The following is a 25186-nucleotide window of genomic DNA, read 5'->3' as shown; positions in this document are numbered from 1 at the left end:
TTGGCTGGTGGATGTAGTGGAGTGACACCAATTTGCATGTTTCTCTTTTATTAGTGTAGATTGTATTTGCATTTTCCCATATTTCCTTGATTAAGATATGGAGATTGGGTATTTTCTAGTCTGTGTTCTCCTATTTGAATTAAAGAAGCTGAGAAATAGCTCTTTATTTTTTATATCTATTTTTATTCTACCATGTGTTGATTTTTTTAAAAATTAAAATCTTATCAAATTACTTTTTTTAAAGTAAGTAAACCCTGAATTGACAGAAATTCTTCAAAGATCTACTCTTGTGAAAACCATAGAAAAAATGTTAATATTGATATCTCATGCCATTTCATCTTTGAATTCTTAGCCATTTAAAAAATCATAACTTAACTAGAGGTCCAATGCATGAAGATTCGTGCAAGAATGGGCCTTCCTTCCCCTGGCTGCCGGCACCGCCTTTGCTCCGGCCGGAGCTGCCTTTCTGCCTTCCCACACTGCCCAGAGGCCCAGAGCGGCTGGGGCGGTGTAGAATGCCTGCGTCATTGCCATTGTGATGGCGACGCCCCCAGCCACTTGGCGCCGGTGTATGCAAATTAACCCACTATCTTTGTTGGGTTAATTTGCATATTCACTCCTGATTGGCTGGTGGGCGTCATGAAGATACTGTCAATTTGCATCTTTCTCTTTTATTAGTGTATATGGGGAAAATATAATTCTGGGTTGTTAATATTCAAATGACTTTCTCTATCCCTCAGCTTCAATGTCTAGATCCTGATGTTCTGCAGCTATTTATTACTAGGTATTCTGTGAATATTCAATGAATAGATAAAAAAATGTCAAATCTGGTGATAATTAGGGGAGAGAAGAAAGCAAGCAAATAAAGTGTAGGAGAGATTTTTGTTGTGATGTTAGGTCTGAGGACACGGATGGAGTTCTTAAAGTAGATATGTGCCAGTAAATCAAGAGGAAAGCTTTGGGTATAGTCAACTCCACAGTACGTGCTCAGCCATTCCAACACAGGCCAAGTGAGGGCAGGAGGAAAGAATGGAGACAATCATAATTTATTAGTGATAGCCTGTCTCTGGGCCCATACTTGGTGCAGTAACATACCAGTGCAAGAATGGCTGGCTTAACAAACACTGAGATTTGACTGAAAATTCCCAGGTGACAAAATAAATAAATAAATAAATGAGGCTCATATGACCTGTTTCAGACCCCATGTAACTTGGAGCTGTTTCAAAGGGGTTTTAAAAATTAAGATCAACACAATTGACAGAATTTGAGGGATCATGTGTGAAAAATAATTATAGGATCATTGTCTATAATTTATATAAGAATCTAAAATGCATCATATTGGAGGGAGAGGATAAAGACCATATTATCTCAAAATAAATTTTGACCCAAGTTATTTTAAAATGAATACTCTAAAATGTTCAGCTACCTATGTTTAAAGAATATGCCAAATCTAAAATATGAACACCTGGGTACATGAATAATTGGGCTATTTCCAATTTCTAAGAATGTGCAAGAAATATCATTTTACTCCAAGCCATAAATTTATAGAAACAATGGCTAAATATACTTCTCTCCCTTTTTAAAAATAATTTTATGCTTCTTTTGTTGTTAGTTATATTAGTTCTTCCAGCAATTATTTTCATCTGCACCTGCTTTTCTGACAAAAACTAGTAATTCTATTGTGCCTAAAACATTTCAATGGGCAAGTACAAATTATATATATTCAGTGATTTAGTGCAACAGTGGAACATTAATAGATTGTATCTGTATCATATTGTATTTAAAGTTCCAGTAATTAAATATTAAAAAGGAATTTCAGAAAGTATGTCTACAGCTCATTTGTTTTAGATGATAATCCATAGTGCAATTAATTGCTGTAAGAAGATTGCTATTAATGATATGACTTATAAAATTCATTTATGGTTTTATTGCTTTTTTGCTATTTATTTTGCAGTTAAATTGTACATCTTCTGTTGTACAGTTCTGTTCAAAATTAATGAAGAAAAGTGTGTTTTTCTCTATATATATGAATTATAATAAGATCCTATTTACAGAAAATAATTAACCCATAGACAACGGAAAAATTTTAGAGGCCAGAAATAAAAGACTGAATTTCATTTGTTTTCAAGGGAGTCAAGGGCACAAGAAAGGGGCACGGACACCCAAAGTACCAAAACAAGGCGGCATGAACTGGGCAGATCTGCTTCCTCCTCCCCCGGCGCATCCTCCTCCTCTTAGCAACAGCGAAGAGTTCAGTATTTCTGTGGATGAAAGGTAAGAGGGATTTCAGATGGATGTAAGTGGAATATGTGACTTCTTAAGCCCATATTAAGTAATTGTTAAACTAGATCACCAAGGCGAGACTGATTCCTAAAGTCCAAAAGCACTTGTCTCTGAATAAAACTGTATCACGATAGGTCAGCAGGACTTATAAACCCTCTTTAGTGCTGCCAAAAAAAGGAACTTGAGCTTTGGAAACTTCTTTTGGAGCTAAGAATCATGAATCATAAATATAAACACAAACATATATATATATATATATATATATATATATACACAATTTACTTATACATTTTATATTATATACATACAATTTATATATATAGGCATGAATATATAATGATATCACATATCTATTATTATAATATTAGAGGCCTGGTGCATGAAAATTCAGGCTCTGGAGGGGGGTGTCCCTCAGCCCGGCCTGCCCCCTGTCACAGTCCGGGAGCCCTCAGTGGTGGGAGGTGACCCGGTGATCAGGGGAAGGCGACGCCCCCATCACACCTCTGTGCTGCCACTGCTGGCAGCGCAAGCCTCGTCTGGCCCTGGTTACCTGAGCCTTGGACGGCTCTGGGCGCTGGGCAGCCAACAACCAAGTCTTGCCTGTGCCTTGGGCTGGCCCTGGGCGGCTGGGGGGCTGAGGGGACTGGGCACTGCCATCTTTGAGGGAGTGCAGTCAATTAGCATATTCCCTCCTTATTGGCTGTGGGTGCCGCCATCTTTGAGGGTGAGCAGTCAATTAGCATATTCCCTTCTTATTGGCTGTGGGCGCTGTCATCTTTGCGACGGTGTGAGGGTCAATTAGCATACTCCCTCTTTATTAGATAGGATATACGTATATGATTTCAGGTTTTCAAATATCAGAACTTTTATTGTACATTTCTGAATTTTCATAAAGTAATTATGTGGATTTGTGTCTTACCCACAGCATCCTGAAAACTCTCTGTTATTATATCACATTATGCTGAAAACTATGGAAATTTAAACTTGACTGAATTGTCTCTCACAAGGATTTAACAAATGTGAATATTACATATGGCAGCAGTTAGAAAATTTGTGTACTTCATCCACACTTCAGATTCTGTCAAACTGGACATGGTACCTCCCAACAAAACAAAGCAGCTGCTTCACTAATCCGATCAGTAGAGGAGAACTCACTGGACGTAGGGAATTAACAACAACCCAAAGAAACCCTACAGAATCTACCTGAAAACGCATTCTTTTTAGTGACTATCATAGAAGTGCATTGTTCTTTCATTGCACACACACACATACCAGTTTTATAGTTCCAACTCTTCTGGAAATAAAGTCTCTGTAGTTTTATTTTCCAATTACTTAATTATAGAATACTGACCCATTGTTCCCAGGGCAAATGCAGCATTAGATTCCTGCAAGACTCTGCTCACATTTTTGTTAAATGATCCAAACCTAAACAACTTATTGTTATATGTGTGTTTTTGTTTAAAGACATCATATATAGTATATATGTTTGATTCATTAACATTGAACTTACAGCCAACAGCACTATAAGTCATTCCTAAAAAAAGGTCATCTAATATATTTTTTCATTAAGACACATCCCAGTTTTTTTATCCTTAGGAACACTAGCCAGTATTTAAGTAATACACTTGGGGCCATTTTAAACAGGGCAGTCACCAATATAAAGCAAATACAGAGAGCACAATATGAAAATGACACCTACTTACAGTATGATCACAGAAACGAGGAGGCAGAGTGTCACCTTGTTTGCACTCTGCTAGTGATATGCTCATCAGGTGACTCTTCTCTTTTATCTCCTGGCACACGTCTGTTGACTGATTGTGAACGAGCCACAAGTATTGACTTTGGGGTTACAGATAAATTTTAGTGAGTAGGCAAATTTGCAGATATGGCATCTGCAAATAATGATGTTTGACTGTACTTTTAAATATTCATTTTCTAGACCATGATAATGACATTAATTTGTATTTTAGTCCTCAAAAAAAAAAAAAAGAACTGAAATGAAATAAGTGGATATAGTAACAAAACAAAAGTAGACACCTCTGTGCTCCAACTGAGGCTAACTGGGAAGAATGAGGTTTCCAGGGCTTCTGGCTTTTGTTCTTGTCCTTGACAAATGAGAAGGTTCTCAATCAAGAGAAGGGTATTGTGGACATGAGGACCACACAGCAATGTGGACTCCTGGAGAACTAACAAGAAACACATTGTAGGGAGTGAAAGGAAGCTGGGAAGGCAAATGTAAGCCAGATATGCAAATGCTTGAATGTCTTGTATGCACTTATATTTTATTCTCTAGACAATGAGAGTCATTTATTACTTCAGGGCAAATGAATGACCAGGGAGTGATGTGTCTTATAATAAAGTAATTTGGGAAGCAATGTGAGGATGAAGAAAGATTGACTGGAGGCCAAGAGATGGATTAAAAAGTTATTGCAGTAGCACATACAGCAGATTTAAAAAGAGGTATAGCTTCTAAGGAATTTTTAGAGATAGACTAGAGATGAACTGGGGATACTTTGAGATAGAAGAGAGATAAATAATTTAAAGAGACTGCAAGATTTCTAGTATTATTTGTTCACACAGGAAACATCTTAGTGGGATTAGTAAAGTAAAAGAAGATACAAAAAAATAATGTTACATGAACCTCAACTTTCCTGAGTTCAGGGAAACAAGGCAGGTGGTGAAAAATGAACTAGAGAAAGGAGTAACAAGAGCACAGTTCGTATAATGCAGTAAATCACTACCATTCTAATCAACAACCATATGCACTGGGCAGGAGACAAGCGAAAGGCATGAATTCTTTTCAGATCCATTCTAGAGCTTCTACATTCTCTATGAGAAGAATAGTGGGTATTTTATTGGTTAATATTTTATTTATTGTGTTTTTTCTTTCATTATTCTAAATACAATCCAACGACTTCATTTTGTGCTCAACTAAAGGAGTGAGCAATTATAATTTTAGTGGAAAAATTAGTTGTTTTGGATTAAATAAGTTGATCTCTAATATATTTCCCTTTCAAAGAATTTTCAAGAGTATTTTTTTGAGAGTTTAGCATATCATTTTGTGGTCACATGCAAGACCATCCTTGAGTTGTCCTTTAGAGATCATGTTGAATAGGAGGGAAAGAAAATATCAGACACATTTTAGAAGTCCTAAGTTCAGCTACATTAAATAGATTTTTCTTTTATTGCATGACTTCTCAGGGCCTATAATAGGCCAATGTAAATTATAGTCTCTCAAAGAAAAGCTCTTATATGTTACATATATAATATATATTATATAATGTATGTATAGCAATTCACAAACCTATGTGATGGTTCACCATTTTTTTAACAATACCTCCTTAATGTGGCCCAGAACATTCAGATTGAAGAAACAATTCAAGGCAGATACTCCGTTAGTTTATTTGAATAACCTGAAGTAATTCTAAGTATCCTTATAATCTGTTTTAGCTATGACCAAGAAATGCCATGTCCAGTGCCACCAGCGAGGATGTATTTACAACAAAACGAACTAGAAGAGGAGGAAGATGAACGAGGCCCCACTCCCCCCATCCGAGGAGCAGCATCTTCTCCGGCCGCTGTGTCTTACAGCCACCAGTCCACGGCCACCCTGACCCCATCTCCACAAGAGGAGCTCCAGCCCATGCTACAGGACTGCCCTGAGGAGACTGGCCACATGCAGCACCAGCCCGACAGGAGGTGCGTGCTCACTAGCTTTCTTTGCTCATATCACGCAATTTCCACTCCTAAGAAGCGTTTATAGAATGCTATTACGTGAAGTTATTTTCATGTCACGTGAGCCTTTTTTCCAGTATCATCACTCAGGAAGCCCTGGTAATTAACATATCAAGTAATATTGTTGACCAGAACATTAAATTAATTGATCCCAGTGAACTTGCAACCATAAAATAATGTGCATCAATACTAACCCACTTATGATAATTGCATTTATAAACACATGGAGAATATGTAGTAAATTTATGGCTTACTAATCTTGTAATATTTTATAGACGGTGGCTGTTTTTGTATCTTAGTTTTCCTTATGCATTTGGTCTGTGGAAAATAGATTTTCTCCTGTCTTTTTAAATTAAGTCTACAGGATGATTTGTTTCCTAATGTTGCAGGAGAATGAGTTTGGTATATTCATTTTGTGTTGACATTAAGTTGGAGTCATTTTTTTGTCCTGGTTACTAAGTAATTTGTGCATGTATGTGTTAGACTTTTTTAAACCAATATATTCAACATTGCAAACCAATACATTTCCATTATATACAAATACTTCACTTGACATTTCTACCACATAAAAGCTGTTACTGCATCATCTGAGTTCTTCTCCTAGTGTTGATGATTTTGTTGTATTATTTTATTGCCCTTGACACAGTATATTATACATATATTGCTTCCTATATGCCTAATGTCATTTGAAACTGAGTATATTATTTCCCTCAGAAGATCTCCCTTCAATGTTCTTGAATGAATAACAAGTTCTAGCTTATGCTGCTTGAATTTTGTCAATTGAAACAGAACTTGCAATGTTTATGAACTATTCTATTAGTAAGAGGTTATTATCAAATTCAAATAATATATTTGCTAAAATAGAAGAAGTAGCTAAACCCTCTGCTATGTGAAAAAAGGGGAAGCTGGATTGTCATAAATTTAAATTTAATATTATTAACCCATGGAACTTTATGAAAATTGAGAACAAATAAGGCATCTCTTTTCCTTATTAAGGTCACAAACCATCTCTGCCTCTCTTATTCAAAACAAATGAGAGGCTAGTAGATGTTTTTAGCTCTGAAATACCAGCGTATTCTTCTTTCCTTCTCTCCAATTACCTTTCCTCACCGTTCCCTTGTGTTACCATTGATACCCAATATCTTCTTAGCAAGCTTCTTTCTTTCTGTCCCTTATGTCATTCTCTCCACCTCGTTCAAAACACTACAAAATTGGTTTCCCTTCATCTATCTTGACTTCTCAGCCTCTTCCTCTTTATCCAATCCATCTTTGTCTTCATTGTTAACCACTTCCAGTTATCATGCTCTTCTTCCCTTCTATACTTTAGGATTGTGTAATTAATTCTGTCTTCCCAATCGTATTCATACTCAGCCCATTGCATTCTGCTGCCATCAGTCTACTGAAAGTAACCTCCTAATGATCAATCTAAAGCAGTGGTTCTCAACCTTCTGGCCCTTTAAATACAGTTCCTCATGTTGTGACCCAACCATAAAATTATTTCCGTTGCTACTTCATAACTGTAATGTTGCTACTGTTATGAATCGTAATGTAAATATCTGATATGCAGGATGGTCTTAGGCAACCCCTGTGAAAGGGTCGTTCGACCACCAAAGGGGTCACGACCCACAGGTTGAGAACCACTGAAGCCTTTGTCAAAGGCTTCTCAAACGCTATCAAACTTAAGCTTTCTTCAGTGATGGCAGTTTTATGTATGTGAAGTATCTGAAGCAGGGTAACTATCCAACAAATATAAGTTCCCTACTGCCCTTACCCTTATGTTATCACCCCATCACTAGTTTCAACTATTACTTACATTCTGATGGCTTCAACTGTATTTAGCCAGCCTAGCTCTTCTTATTGAGCACCACTGTGATATTTTTTTCTTCCTTGTTTTGTTTTCTAATTATTTAATTAAGTATAGTTGCTACATAATATTCTATTGGTTATATTAGTTTCCTTTTTTAATATATTCTATTGAGTTCAGAGAGGAAGAGAAAGATAGAAACCTAGGTGATGAGAGATAATCATTGATATGCTACCTTCTGCACACCCCCTACTGGGGATTAAGCCTGTAATCCAGACATGTGCCCTGAGTAGGATTTGAACTGTGACCTCCTGGTTCATAGGTCGATGCTCAACCACTGAGCCAGGCCAGCCAGGTTGGTTATATTAGTTTCACGTGTACAATATAGTGATTCGACATTTCTATACCTTACACTGTGATTGCTCCACTAATTCTAGTAGTAAACCTATCACAATATTAGTGAACACTGTGATGTTTTCACTTGGACATCTCCGACTGCACGTGTCCAAAACCAAATATTTTTCCTTGCATTTAATATTTTAAATGTGTTTTTTCTCCTCTTTTATGACTATCTTATTTAGAATTGTCAATCCTTATTTATCTGGCCAACACATTAAAAATAGCCAGAGGAATAGCCAAAATCGCAAAATCACACACACACACACACACACACACACACACACACTTCATTTTTAAATCAGCTTAATTATCCCACTGTTTACTTTTTTTCTGCTGTCTTCTTACCATTCCTCAAATTAAATTAGTGGCCAGTCCCTTCAGTTCTACTCCAAAATTTATCTTAATTTTGTTCCTTTGTTAACATTCTTACAGAGGCTAGGCCAGACCCTCAGTCTACATATATATCCTTTGAAACACTGTCATATCTTTGAACTAACTTCACTTTTCTTCTCTCTCCCCTTTTATTGTCCACGCTCCACGTCTTCCTTTGCACACAGATCTAGTAACATTACTCCTCATTCAGAGCTAAGTCTTATTGTTCAGCCCAGTATTCAAAGCTTTTCACAATCCTTCCCCCTTTACTTCCTTCCACCCTTCCCATTCCTGCACATATACACTTTTCTAACTAGCCTGTTTGAAATTCCTTTAATTTGTCTTAAACTCACCAACATCCAGGTGAGCAATGCCACTCCCCGGCCCACAGAGGGCTGCTCTGGAGCTAGCAGGAGGGACAGGCCACTTTTGCCTCACGTGGCCATTACCAAATGGTCAACTTGCTTAGTGTCCTCACTATGAGCATATGTCTTGCACATGCTGTTTCTTTGATTGCCTGGCAAGCACTTCTCATCTTTCTAAGCCCTTTTTAAATGTACCTCTCTGTGAAACCTTTCTCTGATTGCCTGGCAGAATGAACCAGTCCTTTTCTTTATTCTTACAATGGTCTGTTCACAGCTCTGCTATCACACTAATCAGATTCCAGGTTGCATTAGCATTTGCTATTTGTATCTCTGTTTCCCTGTTTAAGTTAAAAGCTCTTTGACAGAAGATCTAATGTTTTATTCCTGTCGTTAAGTTCCACAAAGCTTTCTTCAGTAACTATTTGATTAATGGAATCTGATACTACAGGAGAATTTGGAGTTGACCTACCCCTGTTGTTTTAGGAGGATGAATACTCGTATGAACTCCATGTGGACATGTGTAATTGAGAAATTCACTCAAAATTCTGTTTGACTAAATTCAGCCTTTAAAAAAAAGAGTATGATTTTTAGTCTAGAAAGGTATTAAGGAATTTATTTCCAGGATTGTTGCTGGAAATAACACGGACACTAATAAGAAGTAGATGAAAGCCTATTAAAAATACTATTACCATTCTTTTATGATGAAGCTATAATCTACATGGTTACCATAGAAATTTTTGAAAATAAAGCTATAAAAAATAAAAATACTAATGATCTATGTAGTCAAAAATAATCACTGTTAAGATCTCAGTAACGAGTTGTTTTGTTTTTCATTTTTCTACATACTCATTGGTTTGATTTTGTGATATGCCATTATTTTATAAGCTACTTTTTTCAGTGAACAGTGTATTATTCCATGTAATAACTTTTTATTTAGATATGCAGTTTAAACAAATGTGCACTGTAACTTATTTAAAGTTTCTTAATGTTGGACAGCTAAGTCGGGCTACCTCTCCAATGCTATATACTAGTACAATGCTGTAATTCCCGCATCTAGTTCACTCTAAGGTCTCTTCTCAAAGGCGTGACCTCTCTGGATACCTGCCCCTCAGTAGATGACTTCTGTTTCCCATCACCTGCCACTCCTCTGCTGATGCACTCATTAAAATTACATGCTATTTCTCTACAGATTTCATCCTAGAGCATCAGACCCTTATTCCAAGTTCTCATTATGATAGATTTTTAGTACTTAAATGTCAATCAGAGCGATACATGTATCTCCAGTGATGGAGGCACTTTCCTGCTTCTGACAACCATTGTCTCTTGCCTGTATCTCTGTAATGATCTGTAAGTGGCTTGTTGCCTAGCCCTGCCCCTTCCCTTCCTCAAACGAATCTTCCTGCTGCAGACTTTGCAGAGGTATTTTCTAAAATGCAACACTGATCAAGTCTCTCTATTGCTTAAATCTCTCAGTAGCTCTCCATTTCCCTAAGAGTAAAAGCAAGATTCCTTAACATGGCAATCACAGCCCTTTGTGATCTGACCTGTGTGCCTTCTCATCCTTATTCATTGCCACTCCCTCCTCACTGTTCCCGTTGGTTGCCTTCACTCTGTTTCTTGCACTTCCTGGAATGGCCAGTATTCTCATCCACCTTGAGGTCTTTCCTCATGCTGTGCCATCTTCCTGGAACACATTATCCCCTCTCTTTTTTGGAGCTAACACTTGTGTATCCTTTAGACCTAAGATTAAGTGGCAGATACTCTCCACAGAGTATTTCTCTGATGTCCCACCTCTGAGATGGGACCAATTCTATGTGTTCCCACAATACCCTAAACAACCTCTGTCATGGAGATTCATGAATACTGCATTATCATTGCATATTTAATTAATTGTTTGTCTCCTCCACTGGCTGCAAGCCCATCCAGGCAAGGAACATATCTATTTAGCTGAATTTCTAACATTGTCTCACTTCTGCCACATTCATTGGTCAGAGAAGCCACAGGATTCAGGAGTCTAGAACTAAAATCTCCCCCCCCCCTTTTAAATTCTTTATTGTTGAAATATTACATATGTCTCCTTTTCCCCCCATTGACCTCTCCCTGCCTGCTCCCGCCCCCCCATCACAGGCCCTCACACCCTACTGTTTGTGTTCATTGGTTATACTTATATGCATGCATACAAGTCCTTTGGTTGATCTCTTACCCACCTTCCCCTGCCTTCCCTCTGAGGTTTGATGACGGTCTGTTTGATGCTTCTGTTTCTCTGGATCCATTTTTATTCGTCAGCTTATGTTGTTCATTATATTCCACAAATGAGTGAGCTCATGTGATACTTATCTTTCTCGGACTGGCTTATTTCACTTAGCATAATGCTCTCCAGGTTCATCCATGCTGTTGTAAAGGGTAAGAGTTCTTTCTTTTTTTACAGCAGCATAGTATTCCATTGTGTAGATGTACCATAGTTTTCTAATCCACTCATCTGCTGATGGGCACTTAGCTGTTTCCAAATCTTAGCTATTGTAAATTGTGCTGCTTTGATTTTAGAGAGGAAGGGAGAGGGAGGGAGAGATATTTTAGTAATATGGGCAAATGGAATATGATACATTTGCAAGGGAAAATGTATGAAGGTAACAGCAAATTAAATATCATATCTATTTACAAACCAGGTAATGGTTTATTATACAAAGTATTGAAGCAACAACAGTTTCAGAAAAAAAGCCTTAAAGGTATGCATTTCCCCCTTTGTCCTATACCTGGTAAATGGTATGTGGTAAACTATATAAACACCTGCTTTCAGAAATCAATGTCATTGTCTCCTTCTTTTCTTACACATATTTATGAAGGCATTATTTTTGCAGGAGCCTAGAGTGTTTGATCCACAGTCTATATTGTACATTATTTCAGAGACATCGAAACCCCTGGGGGGAGGGGTGATCTAGAGGGTTGAGGGTCATTTGTGGCAAGTCCCACTTGAGTGCAGCATCCTGAAATGGCTTTTTGTTTTCAAATAGAATATATTACATATTTCAAACTGTACATGTTTATCATGCCTTATTTACAGATGATTTGCCTTATTTACAGATGATTTGCACAGGGTGGTAATAGTTAAAAGCCAGTCCTTGTTTAACATGAAGCTGTTTTCACTCTACAGAATGTGAATTACCCAAATACAACAATGCTGGCATCGTTTCATAGTGAAGTTGGCTCTTCTACATTGTTTTATTGGTGGTCAAAATAGTCCCTTTTGTGCTAAAAGTCTTATATGTCTTTTATAAAAGAGGTTTCTTGTGGTATTTGGCTGTGCATGCTGACAGAAAACTGTAAATTAACATGTAAGGATGGCATTTTATTGCAATTTAAATTAAACAAAGGTTTTCCTCCTAAGTGTATAACACACTCCATATTGAAACTATTATCCATTTTAATCTTTTAAATAACTTCAACTTTAGCTCATTTAATTTTCTTCTAGTGCCACACACAGATACATTAGAAACCACCCACAAATAAAAAACAACACATTATATTTAATAACTCTAAGTCTATATATAAAAAGTGTATATATAATTACATATATGTCTATCTATGTAAATATATGTGTTATATGTCCATATATATGTAATATCATTCCTAGAAGATGTTCATGACCTGGGAATGAAATGTGGGATTAAATTTAAAATTTGATACATACTAGTTGTGGAAACTTTGTCAAGGTCCTTAATTCCTCTGAGTTTTAGTATCCTCATCTATAAAATGATAATAAAAGAAGTAGTTTGGCAAGTTGTCGTGAAAATTAAATGAGTTAACATTGTAAAATATACTTAGTTACAAAGTAGGTGCTCAATAAATAAGTTAATTATAGTATTTTAATAATCCTTTATTGTTAGTGCTTTTACATTGGTGTTAATAAAACAAATTTGTAGAAGTATCTCACTTCATTGGGATAAAAAGCTCAAAACATTTTTCTTTGAACAATTGCCATCCCATCTTAAAAACTGTTCTATATTGGACTTCCCTTTTTCTCTCTCTAGTAGGTCCCTTTGTTAGGTTTTGATTAGACCTTATTTTGTAGTTTGTATACTTTCTATTTTTTTAATACATGTTTCTTGTTTATTTTTTAAAAATATATTTTTATTGATTTCAGAGAGGAAGGGAAAGAGAGAGCGAGATAGAAACATCAGTGGTGAGAGAGAAGCATAGATCGACTGCCTCCTGCACACCCCCCATTGGGGGTAGAGCCCTCAACCTAGGCATGTGCCCTGACTGGGAATTGAACTGTGACCTTCTGGTTCATAGGTCGACGCTCAACCACTGAGCCCCACTGGCCAAGCTCATAGCCTTTTTAAAAAATAGAATAAAATCTAAAGGAAATTATGCCATATGCTGAATGTATAAATTTTTAATCCTAAAAAATTCTACTGTCTATGGTCAAAATGAATTGGTCTACCTAAAATGATAGGGGTGGCAATGAAAGAAAGGGAGAGGAACATGTTTATATGTTTATGGAATAGTCTGCTTCAGGACTGATGTCTGTTGTTTTTGGTAATAATAAGCTACCAATAATTATCCAGTATGCTTTAGGAAAAACACACAGACATCAATGTCAAAATAAGTACTACTTCCCCTTTTTTAATTGAACCTAACCATATGCTAAAGCCTGAGGAGACTTATAGATAGCTGAGTGTATTTATATTAAACTTTAATCAAAATGTCATCCAGCTTGGCCCTGGCTAGTGTGGCTCATTTGGTTGGAGCATTGTCCTGTACACCGAAAGGTTGCGGGTTCGATTCCAGGTCAGGGCATATACCCAGGTTGTGGGTTTGATCCCTGGTCTGCAGAGTGTGTAGGCAACCAATCGATGTTTCTCTCTTTCCATCTCCCTTCCTCTCTCTTTAAAATCAATAAAAACATATCTTCAGATGAGGATTTAAAAAAAAGGAAAAAAACTAAAAATAGTCCAGCTTGGTTAAAAATGACTGGTTTTGAGGTAAATTTCTTACAACTCAAAACTTAGACATACTCTGATTTCCAGTTGTTGTTGTTTTCCGAACAAATTAGATCCACAGAAGCAAAGATTAAATGGGTATACTTGTGAGTTTCTTGGTTAATATATCCTTTTGGGAGCTGAGCCATACCTGTTTGTCTTCCTGCAGACGGCAGCCTGTGAGCCCCCTGCCACCGCCACGGCCCATTTCCCCACCGCACACCTACGGCTACATTTCAGGCCCCCTGGTCTCAGATATGGATACGGATGCGCCAGAAGAGGAAGAAGACGAAGCCGACATGGAAGTGGCGAAGATGCAGACCAGAAGGCTTTTGTTGCGTGGGCTGGAGCAGACCCCGGCCTCCAGTGTTGGCGACCTGGAGAGCTCCGTCACCGGGTCCATGATCAATGGCTGGGGCTCAGCCTCAGAGGAGGACAACATTTCCAGCGGGCGCTCCAGTGTCAGCTCTTCTGACGGCTCTTTTTTCACCGATGCTGACTTCGCCCAGGCGGTGGCGGCAGCTGCAGAGTATGCTGGTCTGAAAGTGGCACGACGTCAAATGCAGGACGCCGCGGGTAAGCCACACCCTTCTCACCAACCAACGTGTATATATCAGGGGCTGGGCATCTCCTGGAATGTCCTGTGGAAATGCCCTCTCACTACGCTTCTCTTTTTTTCTGCCTAAGGAAGTGAAGGTCCAAGAATATGACCTAGCTCGATTCTTTCTCTTGACAAGGATTTTTAAATATTGTTTTTCCCATTAAATAAATCATATATAATGTGAGTGAAGCTACCTTGGAAGTTATTATTTTTAAGATAGTCATAACAAATATATATTTTATTTATTTAGGCATATAGATAATTAAATGAGGTTTGTATTATAGGGGTTTTATTAAGGTGTCAAAAGTCATCAAAAAATTCTTATCCCATTTAATTTGAAATCCCCTAAGAGAACTAGATTAATATCCAGGAGGGACCATTGGAGATGGGGCTATTTCTCTTTCACCCCCATTTTCTTCATTCTCAATTAGAATATTAATTTAATTGGACAGATATAAAGATGTTTGTAATAGACATACATTTCCAAGCATAAATATGCTCCATACATAAAATAAATATTGTTAATCTAATAATTTTCAAGTTAAACCAAGCAATCTATAATAATAAAAGCGTAATATGCTAATTAGACTGGACAGCTGAATGACCTTCCGGAAGTAATTCCGTTCGTCCTTCTGGATGAAGCCGCGGTGGTGGGGCTGAAGCAGAGGTGGTTAGAGGTGATCAGGCAGGCAGGCAGTGCGGTTAGGGGCGATCAGGCAGGCAGGCAGGCGAGTGGTTAGGGGTGATGATGAAGGCAGGCAGAGTGGTTAGGGGTGATCAGGTAGGCAAGAAGGCCACCGGTTAGGAGCCAGCGGTCCCGGAATGCAAGATGGATGTCTGATTACCACAGGACATTCAGACATTCCCCGAGGGGTCCCAGATTGCAAGAAGGTGCAGGCCGGGCTGAGGGACTCTCCCCCCGCCCCCCATGCACGAATTACGTGCACCGGGCCTCTAGTCATATATATTTTTCTATATATAATTTCCTTTTCATTGCCAGTAGCCTGTTTTTAATAACCATATATCCATTCTGATGTTTTAACCCATTTTTGTTTATCTCCTACTCCTGACCCTGTTTAAAAAGTAAATAGTTACTAAAATAATTTAAATCATACATTTATCACGTGATTTTTTAATAGAATGGGATATATACATATACACGCTCATATACATATTGTGTGTATATTTCTGGTAGTCAAGAGTAAAATAATGTGGTCAACAAGAAAGAAAAAGACTATCACAACAAATCAAGAATTGCTATCTTTTGTTTTACTTTGCATTGGGAATTTTTCATGTTCTCTTCATATATTAAATTGGTCATTAATTTTTATCAGTGTAGAATATATTCAAAGAAAATTTAACTAACATCACAAAGTTATTTCTATATATTATTTATCAAAAATATGTCGCAAAAAACATGTCTAATATCTTTCAACCTATTCTAGTAGAATGTATATTTATTTCAGGTTTATATGCAAACAAAATTCCTCCCCCCATCCCAGTAACTGCTCAATGTAATAAGAGGCAAACCTGCCTATCTTTTCTAATACAGATATAACATTCTAATTTCATATGTAACATTTGTTTCTCCTTATTTTTAATCTTCTATAAAAAATAAAATTAAACATCTCAAACTACTGCTTTCAGATTGCATTAAGGGTGTGTTTCAGTTCATTAAATCAATGAAACATAGAAATACGTTAAAAATTCCTCATATTCAAGTTGAAAAGACCTTATGCCTTAGAATCTATAGCAGTAGATGGCCTTATATAATAGAATAAATAATGGGTTTACTCTCAGACCTGATTCTCTCTTTTCATGGATATGTAACTTTAATTGTAATAGTCTCCACCATAGCTAAAGAGAGTTTGGTATAATATCTTATCGTAATTTAGTAGCACTCCTGATTTTAGTTTGGCTCATAATTTTAATGAACTAAACGTGCACTGGTATCTGCCTATTAAAATGTTCTTCTCATGAAAGGGTGCTGCATATCATATGACTTAAGTTAATGTGAATGAATGATCCTATCACATTGCTTCTCACTTGGCCGCATTCATGTCTTATTTATATGCTTCATTTAGCACCTTTAAATATGTTGATTTCACTATATGTGGATTCTCCTATTTATAGTCAAAAACATGTTTAGGTCTGTTGGAAGTTTCTTGTGGTACAACAAAAAGTTCTGGATTTGTGTCTTTGAAATTTCTAGAAACCAAAATAGTGAGGGTCAAGTACAGGGCCAATAGATGTTCATTGCCATGATGGATTAAATGTGTGTGCGGTGCCACTGTAATGCAACATCTCTGTAAGACAGCCAGAGACTATGAGAGCACTCACCTGCACCTGATCTGATTGTGAATATTGTCTCTCCAAAACCAAATAAAGACATACCTCATTTTATTGTGGTTCCATGTATTGCTGCTCTTCACTGATGTGTGTTTTACAAACTGAAGGCAAGGCCCGCCACCAGCAAAAAGATTACAACTCCTTTTATTGTGATGCTTGCTTAATTCTGGTGGCCTGGAATGAAACTTGCAGTATCTCTGAGGTATACTTATAATCAAAACCCACCTCTGCCACTACTGAGAAAAATAAAAGTCTCAGGTGAGGTCATTTGAAGTATCCAGAACCTGCAAGTTTCTATCTTGTAATAAAAAAGAGGTGTGAGTATTTTGGGTAGGTCTAAATATTTGAGTTAGCTTTATACCAGGCCCCTTTAAGAGAAGATACTGGAGAATATATTAAGATATTGGGAATCTACCTTCAAAGAATAACAAACATATTTAATTAAAATAGAAGATTTAATTAGTATTGTTCATTCTGAGTACATGAATTTCTTAAGGACTCTGTCTATTCCTTGAGAAAGCAACATTGAGTGTTTTATGAAAATTTTAATTAGTATATATTTAGCAATAATTTTAGTGCAGTTTGTTGCAAAAAATAATTGGAATGTTTTTTCTTTAATAAAAAAAATATTTAATAGGTTAAAAGTACTGAGGGGGGGAAAAAACAGCCTGAAAATGCCCTTTAAGTATTTTTCCCAATGGACAGTGCAAGCAGAGTGTCAGAAATCTTATTATTTGCTAAAATTGTTTACTAAAGCTTTTTAAAAGTTTGGGATCTTTCTAGTTTTCATGATTATTATTATTACAATTTATTGATGAGCTTGGCTCTGATGTATTTTTCTCAGGCCGCCGACACTTCCATGCATCCCAGTGCCCTCGGCCCACAAGTCCTGTTTCTACGGACAGCAACATGAGCACCGCTGTGATGCAGAAGGCCAGGCCAGCCAAGAAACCAAAACACCAGCCAGGACATCTGCGCAGAGAAGCCTACACAGATGGTAAGTCCATTGAAATGATGAAAACATCTATGAATCTCGCACATTTATCCGGCTCTTCATGACTAGAAAACACATCTACTGACATTAGAAATTACATTAAGCATTCATTCTCAGTAAGCCTTATAATAGTTATAGGAATGGCCGACTTCTGTATCTTGTCAGGCCTCTCTGGTCCTTGCAGTTTTCTAATAAGTTGATAAACAACGGATACTTTTAATATTTTTTAAAGCTATCAAACAAGTAAACATCAATGTAGTTGAAATAATGGTATAGTATAAAATTTCATCAGATTCATTGATAAATCTTCCACATTTTCTCATTTTTCCCCCATGTGGAATTTTGCATTCAAATAGAAGACAATTAACTCATGAATATTTATTCTAACTCTAGTGTTATCAACAGTTAGGTTGTACACCAAGAGGCAAAGCGAATCATCTTTCTTCATGCCTTTACATACAGTACCGACTCTCGATGAAGAGTTAAGGCTTGTATTCACAAGGGAGCTCAGGAGAATAATGCAAACATTGGGATGTTGTCTAAAAAACGTCTTTAATGAAAGTGCCTCAGGTGGCCCAGCGTTTATTAAACTGCCACCTTCTCGTTTTCTAAAACAACCCCAAGGGCTTTGTTGGAAATTCATGTAAGATAAATTCTCGCAGACTCACCCATCTTGTCAAGTTTGCTAAATTTGCTGAAGGGGCGGGGGAAGAAGGGTGTCACAGGCGGCATTCCCTACCTCCCGGTCCTCTCCCACCGAAATCTGATTAGGACTTTCATTACCAGTCAGCAATTTTTCAAAAGGGCATCATTTGCCATTATCATATGAAAGCCTAATATTATAGATATTTATCCAAGGTTACAAGCAGGGTTTTCTGAGGCACTTCTCCCTGTGATTCCTGCCACTTGACAGAAAAATTTAATACAAAGCTCACAGCATGATGAGCACAAGTAATTTTGCAATGAGTGGCTGTCCATGCTATTATCTCTATTTTACTCAGAGTATTTTCTCTCACTGGCATCTATCTGATATTAGGCTGCATTAAATACTGGCAGGACCTGGCACACCTGGGCCTCCTGGCTGCTGCCCAGGACTCTTTTGTCAGTAAAGCTGTGCTGCCAGAATATTATCTGATTTTTGAAGGGTTATTACAGTGGCTTTGTGCATGTTTGCCTCTGTGAAGGGACAGCACTAGGTATAAATCGCCAAACTCTATCAGCACTTTTACATTTATGGGACTCCTTTAATGGCATTTTCCAAGTTTTATAGCTGTTGTATTAGTTTTATTACCTAGAAGAGAGATGCCCCTAACTGAAAATTGGGTCAAGCATCAAACCTTGATGTAAACACATCCAAGTTGAATTCATAAGGGAGGAAATCTGGCCTAGAGCTGTGTGTAGCTCTTTCTGCCTCTTATTTATACTTGTTTGAGAGGCTTCTGGCATTGAGTGATGGTTTTTAAAAATACTTTAAATAATGTAATGCCAACTTAAAGGGCATAGCATAAATTTATAGTTATAAGTTGCACTGTGCTTGAAAATTGTGATCTATATGTATTGTCCCACATTCTGTAGTACTTATTTCAGCATATTTAATAATTAAATTTAAATTCTTACTAATCCCAGAATAATAACTATTAAACTGAACAATGAAGCACCCAAGTTTTTTCAAGTCTATTTTAGAAATAAATAACAATGAAATAATTTAAATATTTGTAAAGCCAAAAAGTTAATTTGAAATATTTTTGGATTTCTAATTGTTTATTTCTTAAAGTGATTATGTAAAATTATCATAGTATATATAATAATGTAGAAGTCGATATTTATTTTTTCAAAGTCACAAAAACAGACAAAATGGATATATGACTAAAGCTACTTTTTAAATTTTACCTTTCACTTCCTTTCAGCATTTTGATAATCAAGTATTTTTTAGTTATGTTTATTGTCCTAACAAGTCTTAAATTGAATTCTGGATGCTTTCTAATTTGGTAAAGAGAAAAATAACAAAACTATGTGTTATTTTATATATACCACATAATGCATATTGATTGACTAAAATTATGTAAATGCATATTCTTCTTAATGCACCAAATAGAAGAAATGCACATATTCCTGATAACAGTGGTTATTGAAACAATGGACATTGAAACAAAAGTAATTTTCTCGGAAATTATTTTATCAAATTACTATACTGCACTTTCTGAAAAAATGCTCAGACTATTTCATGAAGAAACTCAATGACAGACACAGTTTGTACAATTGTTAAAAAAAAAAAAAAAGAGGGGGGTGGGCTAGCCAGTGTGGCTCAGTGTTTGGGTGTTGACCTAGGAACCAGGAGGTCACAGTTCGATTCCCAGTCAGGGCACATGCCTGGGTTGTGAGCTCCGGTCCCCAGTGGAGGGTTTTCGTGAGGAAGCCCATCAATGATTCTCTCTCATCATTGATGTTTGTCTCTCCCTCTCCGTTCCTCTCTGAAATGAACAAAAATATATTTTTTTAAAAGAGAGAAAGGGGAGGAGGATTTAATTGAAAGAGCTACCAATTGTTAAAATCTGGATTAAATCTATTAGCAAAACATGGAGGGTATGTTTTTTTAATTTTTGCTTTTTAATAATTAAATATACATTAACTATGATGGATGAGTTTGATTATTGTCAATAGACTTTTTATGTGAACTCTTTCCAGAAAATGATATATCAGTCTTGAGACTGTAACATCTTTACTTAGAAAATTTTGTTTAAATTATAAATTTTTTGCAGAATTTTTGTAAACTACATAAAGAAGGATAAAGTGTGGCTATGTCTGCAATGATGAAGAGTAATTTTTAATGATTTTTTCAGTAAGCTCTCTTGGACTCTTAGCCTTAGTTTTCTGGGACTGCCATAACAAAGTACCATAAACTAGATGGCTTAACCAACAGAAATTTATTTCCTCACAGCTCTGGAGGCTAAAAGTCCAGGATCAAGGTGTTGGCAGGGTTTGTTTCTGAGGTCTCTCTTTTTGGCGTGGAGATGACCATCTTCTCCCTATGTCTTTACTTTTTCTTTCCTCAATGTATGTATGTGTCCTAGCATCTTCTTATAAGGAAACCAGTCAGAGTGGAATAGTGCCCACCTAAGGATCTCCTTTTACTTTCATTACCTCTTTCAAGACCTTAAATCCAAATAGTTTCATTAGGAGGTACGGAGGTGAGGACTTCAACATAGGAATTTTGAGGAGACACAATTTAGCCCATAACAACGCTCTAGCCCCTGATTGGTGACACTGTGACCATATCTTGCTCATAGCACCTAGGAAGAACCCAGTGCAAAGCCAAGTGCTCCACGCTATAGTCACAGTAACAGGCATAATCTAACTATTTATTTCAAATTTGCCACTTACAAGTTTCATCCAGATGAAGGGTAGGATGAAAATATATGAATATTTATCAGTCAGCATCCTATCAAGTTAAAACCAAGCATAAGTGCATTTCTAGGACTTTCTAATAGATTCTTCCCACCCCCTCTTTCAACCCTTTCCAATGCATTTGCATACTTGATTTAAAAACCAAATCTACATTATTTCTCTAGCCCTACTTTTCATAAATTATAAATTCACCACCCTCTTTGGAATGACATTATTTTGACTTGATTTATCATTAATTACAAGGTCTTGGGACTTTAGGCAGTTAAGTAAATAGAGTGCTGGTCTCCTTAGCAAGTTAATGCAGTAGAATTGTCTGCATGCACATGCTCCTACATACTACTTTGCATGCATTATACTGGTATTTGGAGAGTCTTGTGTAAAGAATAGTTTTTACTTCTTTATATAAAGAGCCTAGACATAAATATAACAGGTTCATGATCCATTTGTTAAATCCAATTTGAGCTATTAGTGGTATGAATTGGATGAAAGTACTATTTATCACTATATCAAATACAGAATTATTTGTACTATGATAATCTCTGATTTGATTCTAATTATTTTATAACACCTAAAAATAATTTATTTGGTAATCTGCTTATATAAGAAATAAAAACTCCCTGCATATCCCTATAATTATCAATTAGATACAGTAGCAATTATATACAGGAAGTTAGAACTTTTAAAATAACCATTGGGTTCTCTGATTCTCTCTCTCTCTCTCTTTTTTTTTTTTTACCTTTTTTATAGATAGCACCTATATAAAGCATCTTGTAATAGATTTTGTCTTGAGAGTCATACATTACCATCAGTTTTAATATCTATTAAGCCCAGTCATTTTTTGACTTGAAAATACTGGCAGTCCTCAGTTTCCTGATAATCTGCTTGCAATCCAGTTTAAGTGTATAGAAGCAGACAGTATAGAAATGAGACTGTAGGCACTCTTCCCTGTGCTTCCTGATGTGCTCAGAATTAGACTTTTCCCCTCTTCCCATTTCAACTTACAGTTTCAGTCTGAACTTCAGGACTCTGTGGTGTTGGGTTTCTTGGCTTTAAGCAATGTGGTATCATCCTTCTTTGAACACTCTCTTTCTAGTTATTTTTAACAAACAAGTAGCAGATGTGGCAGGTGCTTTCATGATATTACATCTTTTTAAGTATTATTTTTAAATTTATTTTTTAAGTAGTAGAGGAGGAAAGTCATGCACTAGTGACAATGGCAATATATGTTGTAAAACTAAAATCATTCGAATTTCTAGAATCTGGGGAAAATTAGTGCTGTTGGCTGTACTTTGGCCACTGTTTTAGATGAAACTTTGAGGCTATTCTATATGAAAAAAAGAACATGGTGAGCCATGAAAACTAACAACAACAAAAATGTAAATAAAAGTTTTAATAATGGATTCCTGAGTAAAACAACTGGTAATAAGATGGTACTTCAAGTTTTTTTTTGTTTTCAAAGACCATTACAATGATTTTGAATGTCTTAGCTTTAGCACATAATAGCAAAAGAAAATTAATTTCAAAAAAATTTAAACCTACCTACGGGACAAAATAAGGATTAATTTATTTTTAAATAATATAAGAATGAGAAACACTAGGTTAAAATTGATGCTTCCTTGGACCCTTAATTTGCTATTAAGAATTTTCAATACAAAATTTTAATATTCAATAGCTTCTCATGCTGGTATATGTAAATGATAGTCAGTAGATCATTGTCAGTAATACTAAAATATCCGGAAACAACCTAAATATTTCTCTGTAGGGATTGACAAAATAAATAATGATATATTCATTAAATAGAGCATTATATGAACTTTAAAAAGAAGAAATACAGCTGTATGTACATATAGGGAAATGTATACAACTACACAATTAGCTAAAAGAGGTACAATTCTGTTGATATTAATAAGAAAGAAAGGCTGTGTATTTGATTTTGGTACTTTTGATCAGTGGGCAGACATCCACTGTGTTGTATATAATCCCATAGTTTCAGAAGTGAAAGGTGCTCCCTGATGTTATTTGACTTGTTTATTCCCATTTTATGTGAATAAATAATTTCTGGAATGATCTATAAAAAAACTAGTCAAACATCATTTCTGCATAATCATATTGAGTGTTTGAAATGGAGGTTGGGAGGTTTGAGGGGGTCATACTTTTAAGATCTTACAAACTTTAAAATTTTTTACCACGTAAATATGTATTTTTTGTTTAAAATTTTATAGTTAATATTATAATACTAAACATTTAATAGATGTTTTATAAATGTTTTAGTTGATTTATTCTATCACATAGACATTAAATATCTAAATGTAAAAACATTACCATTTCTTTTATTTTCTTTCTTTACTGATTAAGGTATTACATGTGTGGCCTTATCCCCTATTGCCCCCGACCCCACTCACATTCATGCCTTCACCCCCCTGGTGTCTGCATCCATTGGTTATGCTTATTAAAAAAAATACCATTTCTAAAGTCATGAATTAAGAAAGAACATAACTATGCTGATAATTCCCAAATCTCTGTATCTCTGGTTTTGGCCTTTCTTGAAATTCAGATTTTATTGGATATCTCTATCTGTGTACTTCAAAGGTTTCTCCTACTCACTTTTCTAAAATTGAACATACATTCCGGCCGGCATGGCTCAGTGGTTGAGCATCGACCTATGAACCAGGAGGTCAATGGTTCAATTCCCGGTCAGGGCACATGCCTGGGTTGCAGGCTCAATCCCCAGTGGGGGGCATGCAGCAGGTGACCAATCAATGATTCTCTCTCATCATTGATGTTTCTCTCTCTCTCTCCCTCTTCCTTCCTCTCTGAAATCAATAAAAAATATTTTTTTAAAATAATAATATATATGTATATGTATGTGTGTGTGTATATATGGCTAATATGCTGTGTCCAACCATCCGACCAGTTGCTATGATGCACACTGACCACCTGGGGGCAGATGCTCAACACAGCAGCTGCCAAGCTGCAGTGACTTGGCAGCAGCAGTTCTCAGGTGACGCACCCTGAAACCAGAGAGGAGGGAGCCCGATTCCTTGTGGGGCCACGTGATTTCACCTTCAGCCATGGGTTATGTTGTTGCTGGGGCACTGTCAGCCCTGAATCTGGTTTACTGCACACTTGCATTTGTGTTCCACATCCTGTATGACAGCAACTTTGCAGAGTGCCCTCTTGCACTCCAGGACCCCTGGGGGAATGTGGGAGAGCCGGTTTCTGCCCGACCCGTGCAGGCCAGACCAAGGGACCCCACCTGCTGGAGGGACCCCGCTCACTCTGCGACGCTGGGGAGGGACCTCGGGAGGTTGGCTCCAGGGTGTGTCTGGCCCATCTCACCCAGTCCCACCCCTCTGGCCACCTTCTAATAATTTCCTTTCAATGTACACAAATCTGTACACCAGGTCACTAGTAATAAAATAAAATGAAATTGAATTTACAGTGTTTCTTCATAAAACACCGCTTCCTCATCCCTGCATTATTTATCTTCAGTGATTGTTCTCTCATCTACCTAGTCAACTATGACAAAAAACCTAAAAGTTTTATAGGTTCTTTCCTTTCCCTTTCCTACTGTATTTGGTTGATTATTAAATAATATTGACTTTTCTTCCTTAATCTCTGTCAAAGACATCTGAACAGCCATCTGAATAGCCACTAATATAGTTCTATCCCCTGTTATTATTTTTATGAACTATTATGAACAACCTAATAGTCTACTGGATTCAAAATCCATCATCTACATAACAGCCAAAAAAACCTAAAACTATAATCTCTTCATATTCTTCTAACTTACCAACTATCATAAGGATACATATTTCTCCTCCCTAGAGTATACATAAGAGTTATTTAAAAAAATAATACCACTTAAATAAATTTTCTAAATTTCAAATTTTATAC

General features: G+C 36.5%; 1 protein-coding gene across 7 annotated transcripts in view; it reads left to right on the top strand.

Annotated features, from left to right (window-relative positions):
- ROBO1 (roundabout guidance receptor 1) overlaps positions 1–25186 on the top strand; it is a 569906-nt gene that overhangs the window by 534389 nt on the left and 10331 nt on the right. For all 7 annotated transcript variants that reach the window (XM_070406018.1, XM_070406016.1, XM_070406015.1 and 4 more), the window contains 4 exons: positions 2130–2274; positions 5734–5982; positions 14110–14516; positions 17735–17887. In XM_070406018.1, coding sequence (XP_070262119.1) covers positions 2130–2274; positions 5734–5982; positions 14110–14516; positions 17735–17887 — 954 coding nt within the window. The remainder of the gene's footprint in view (positions 1–2129; positions 2275–5733; positions 5983–14109; positions 14517–17734; positions 17888–25186) is intronic.

Source organism: Myotis yumanensis, unplaced genomic scaffold, assembly GCF_028538775.1.
Source record: "Myotis yumanensis isolate MYYU_CA2020_CCGP unplaced genomic scaffold, mMyoYum1.0.hap1 SCAF_2, whole genome shotgun sequence".
Lineage (NCBI taxonomy): Eukaryota > Metazoa > Chordata > Mammalia > Chiroptera > Vespertilionidae > Myotis > Myotis yumanensis.
This window is presented reverse-complemented; position numbering and strand designations above follow the sequence as displayed.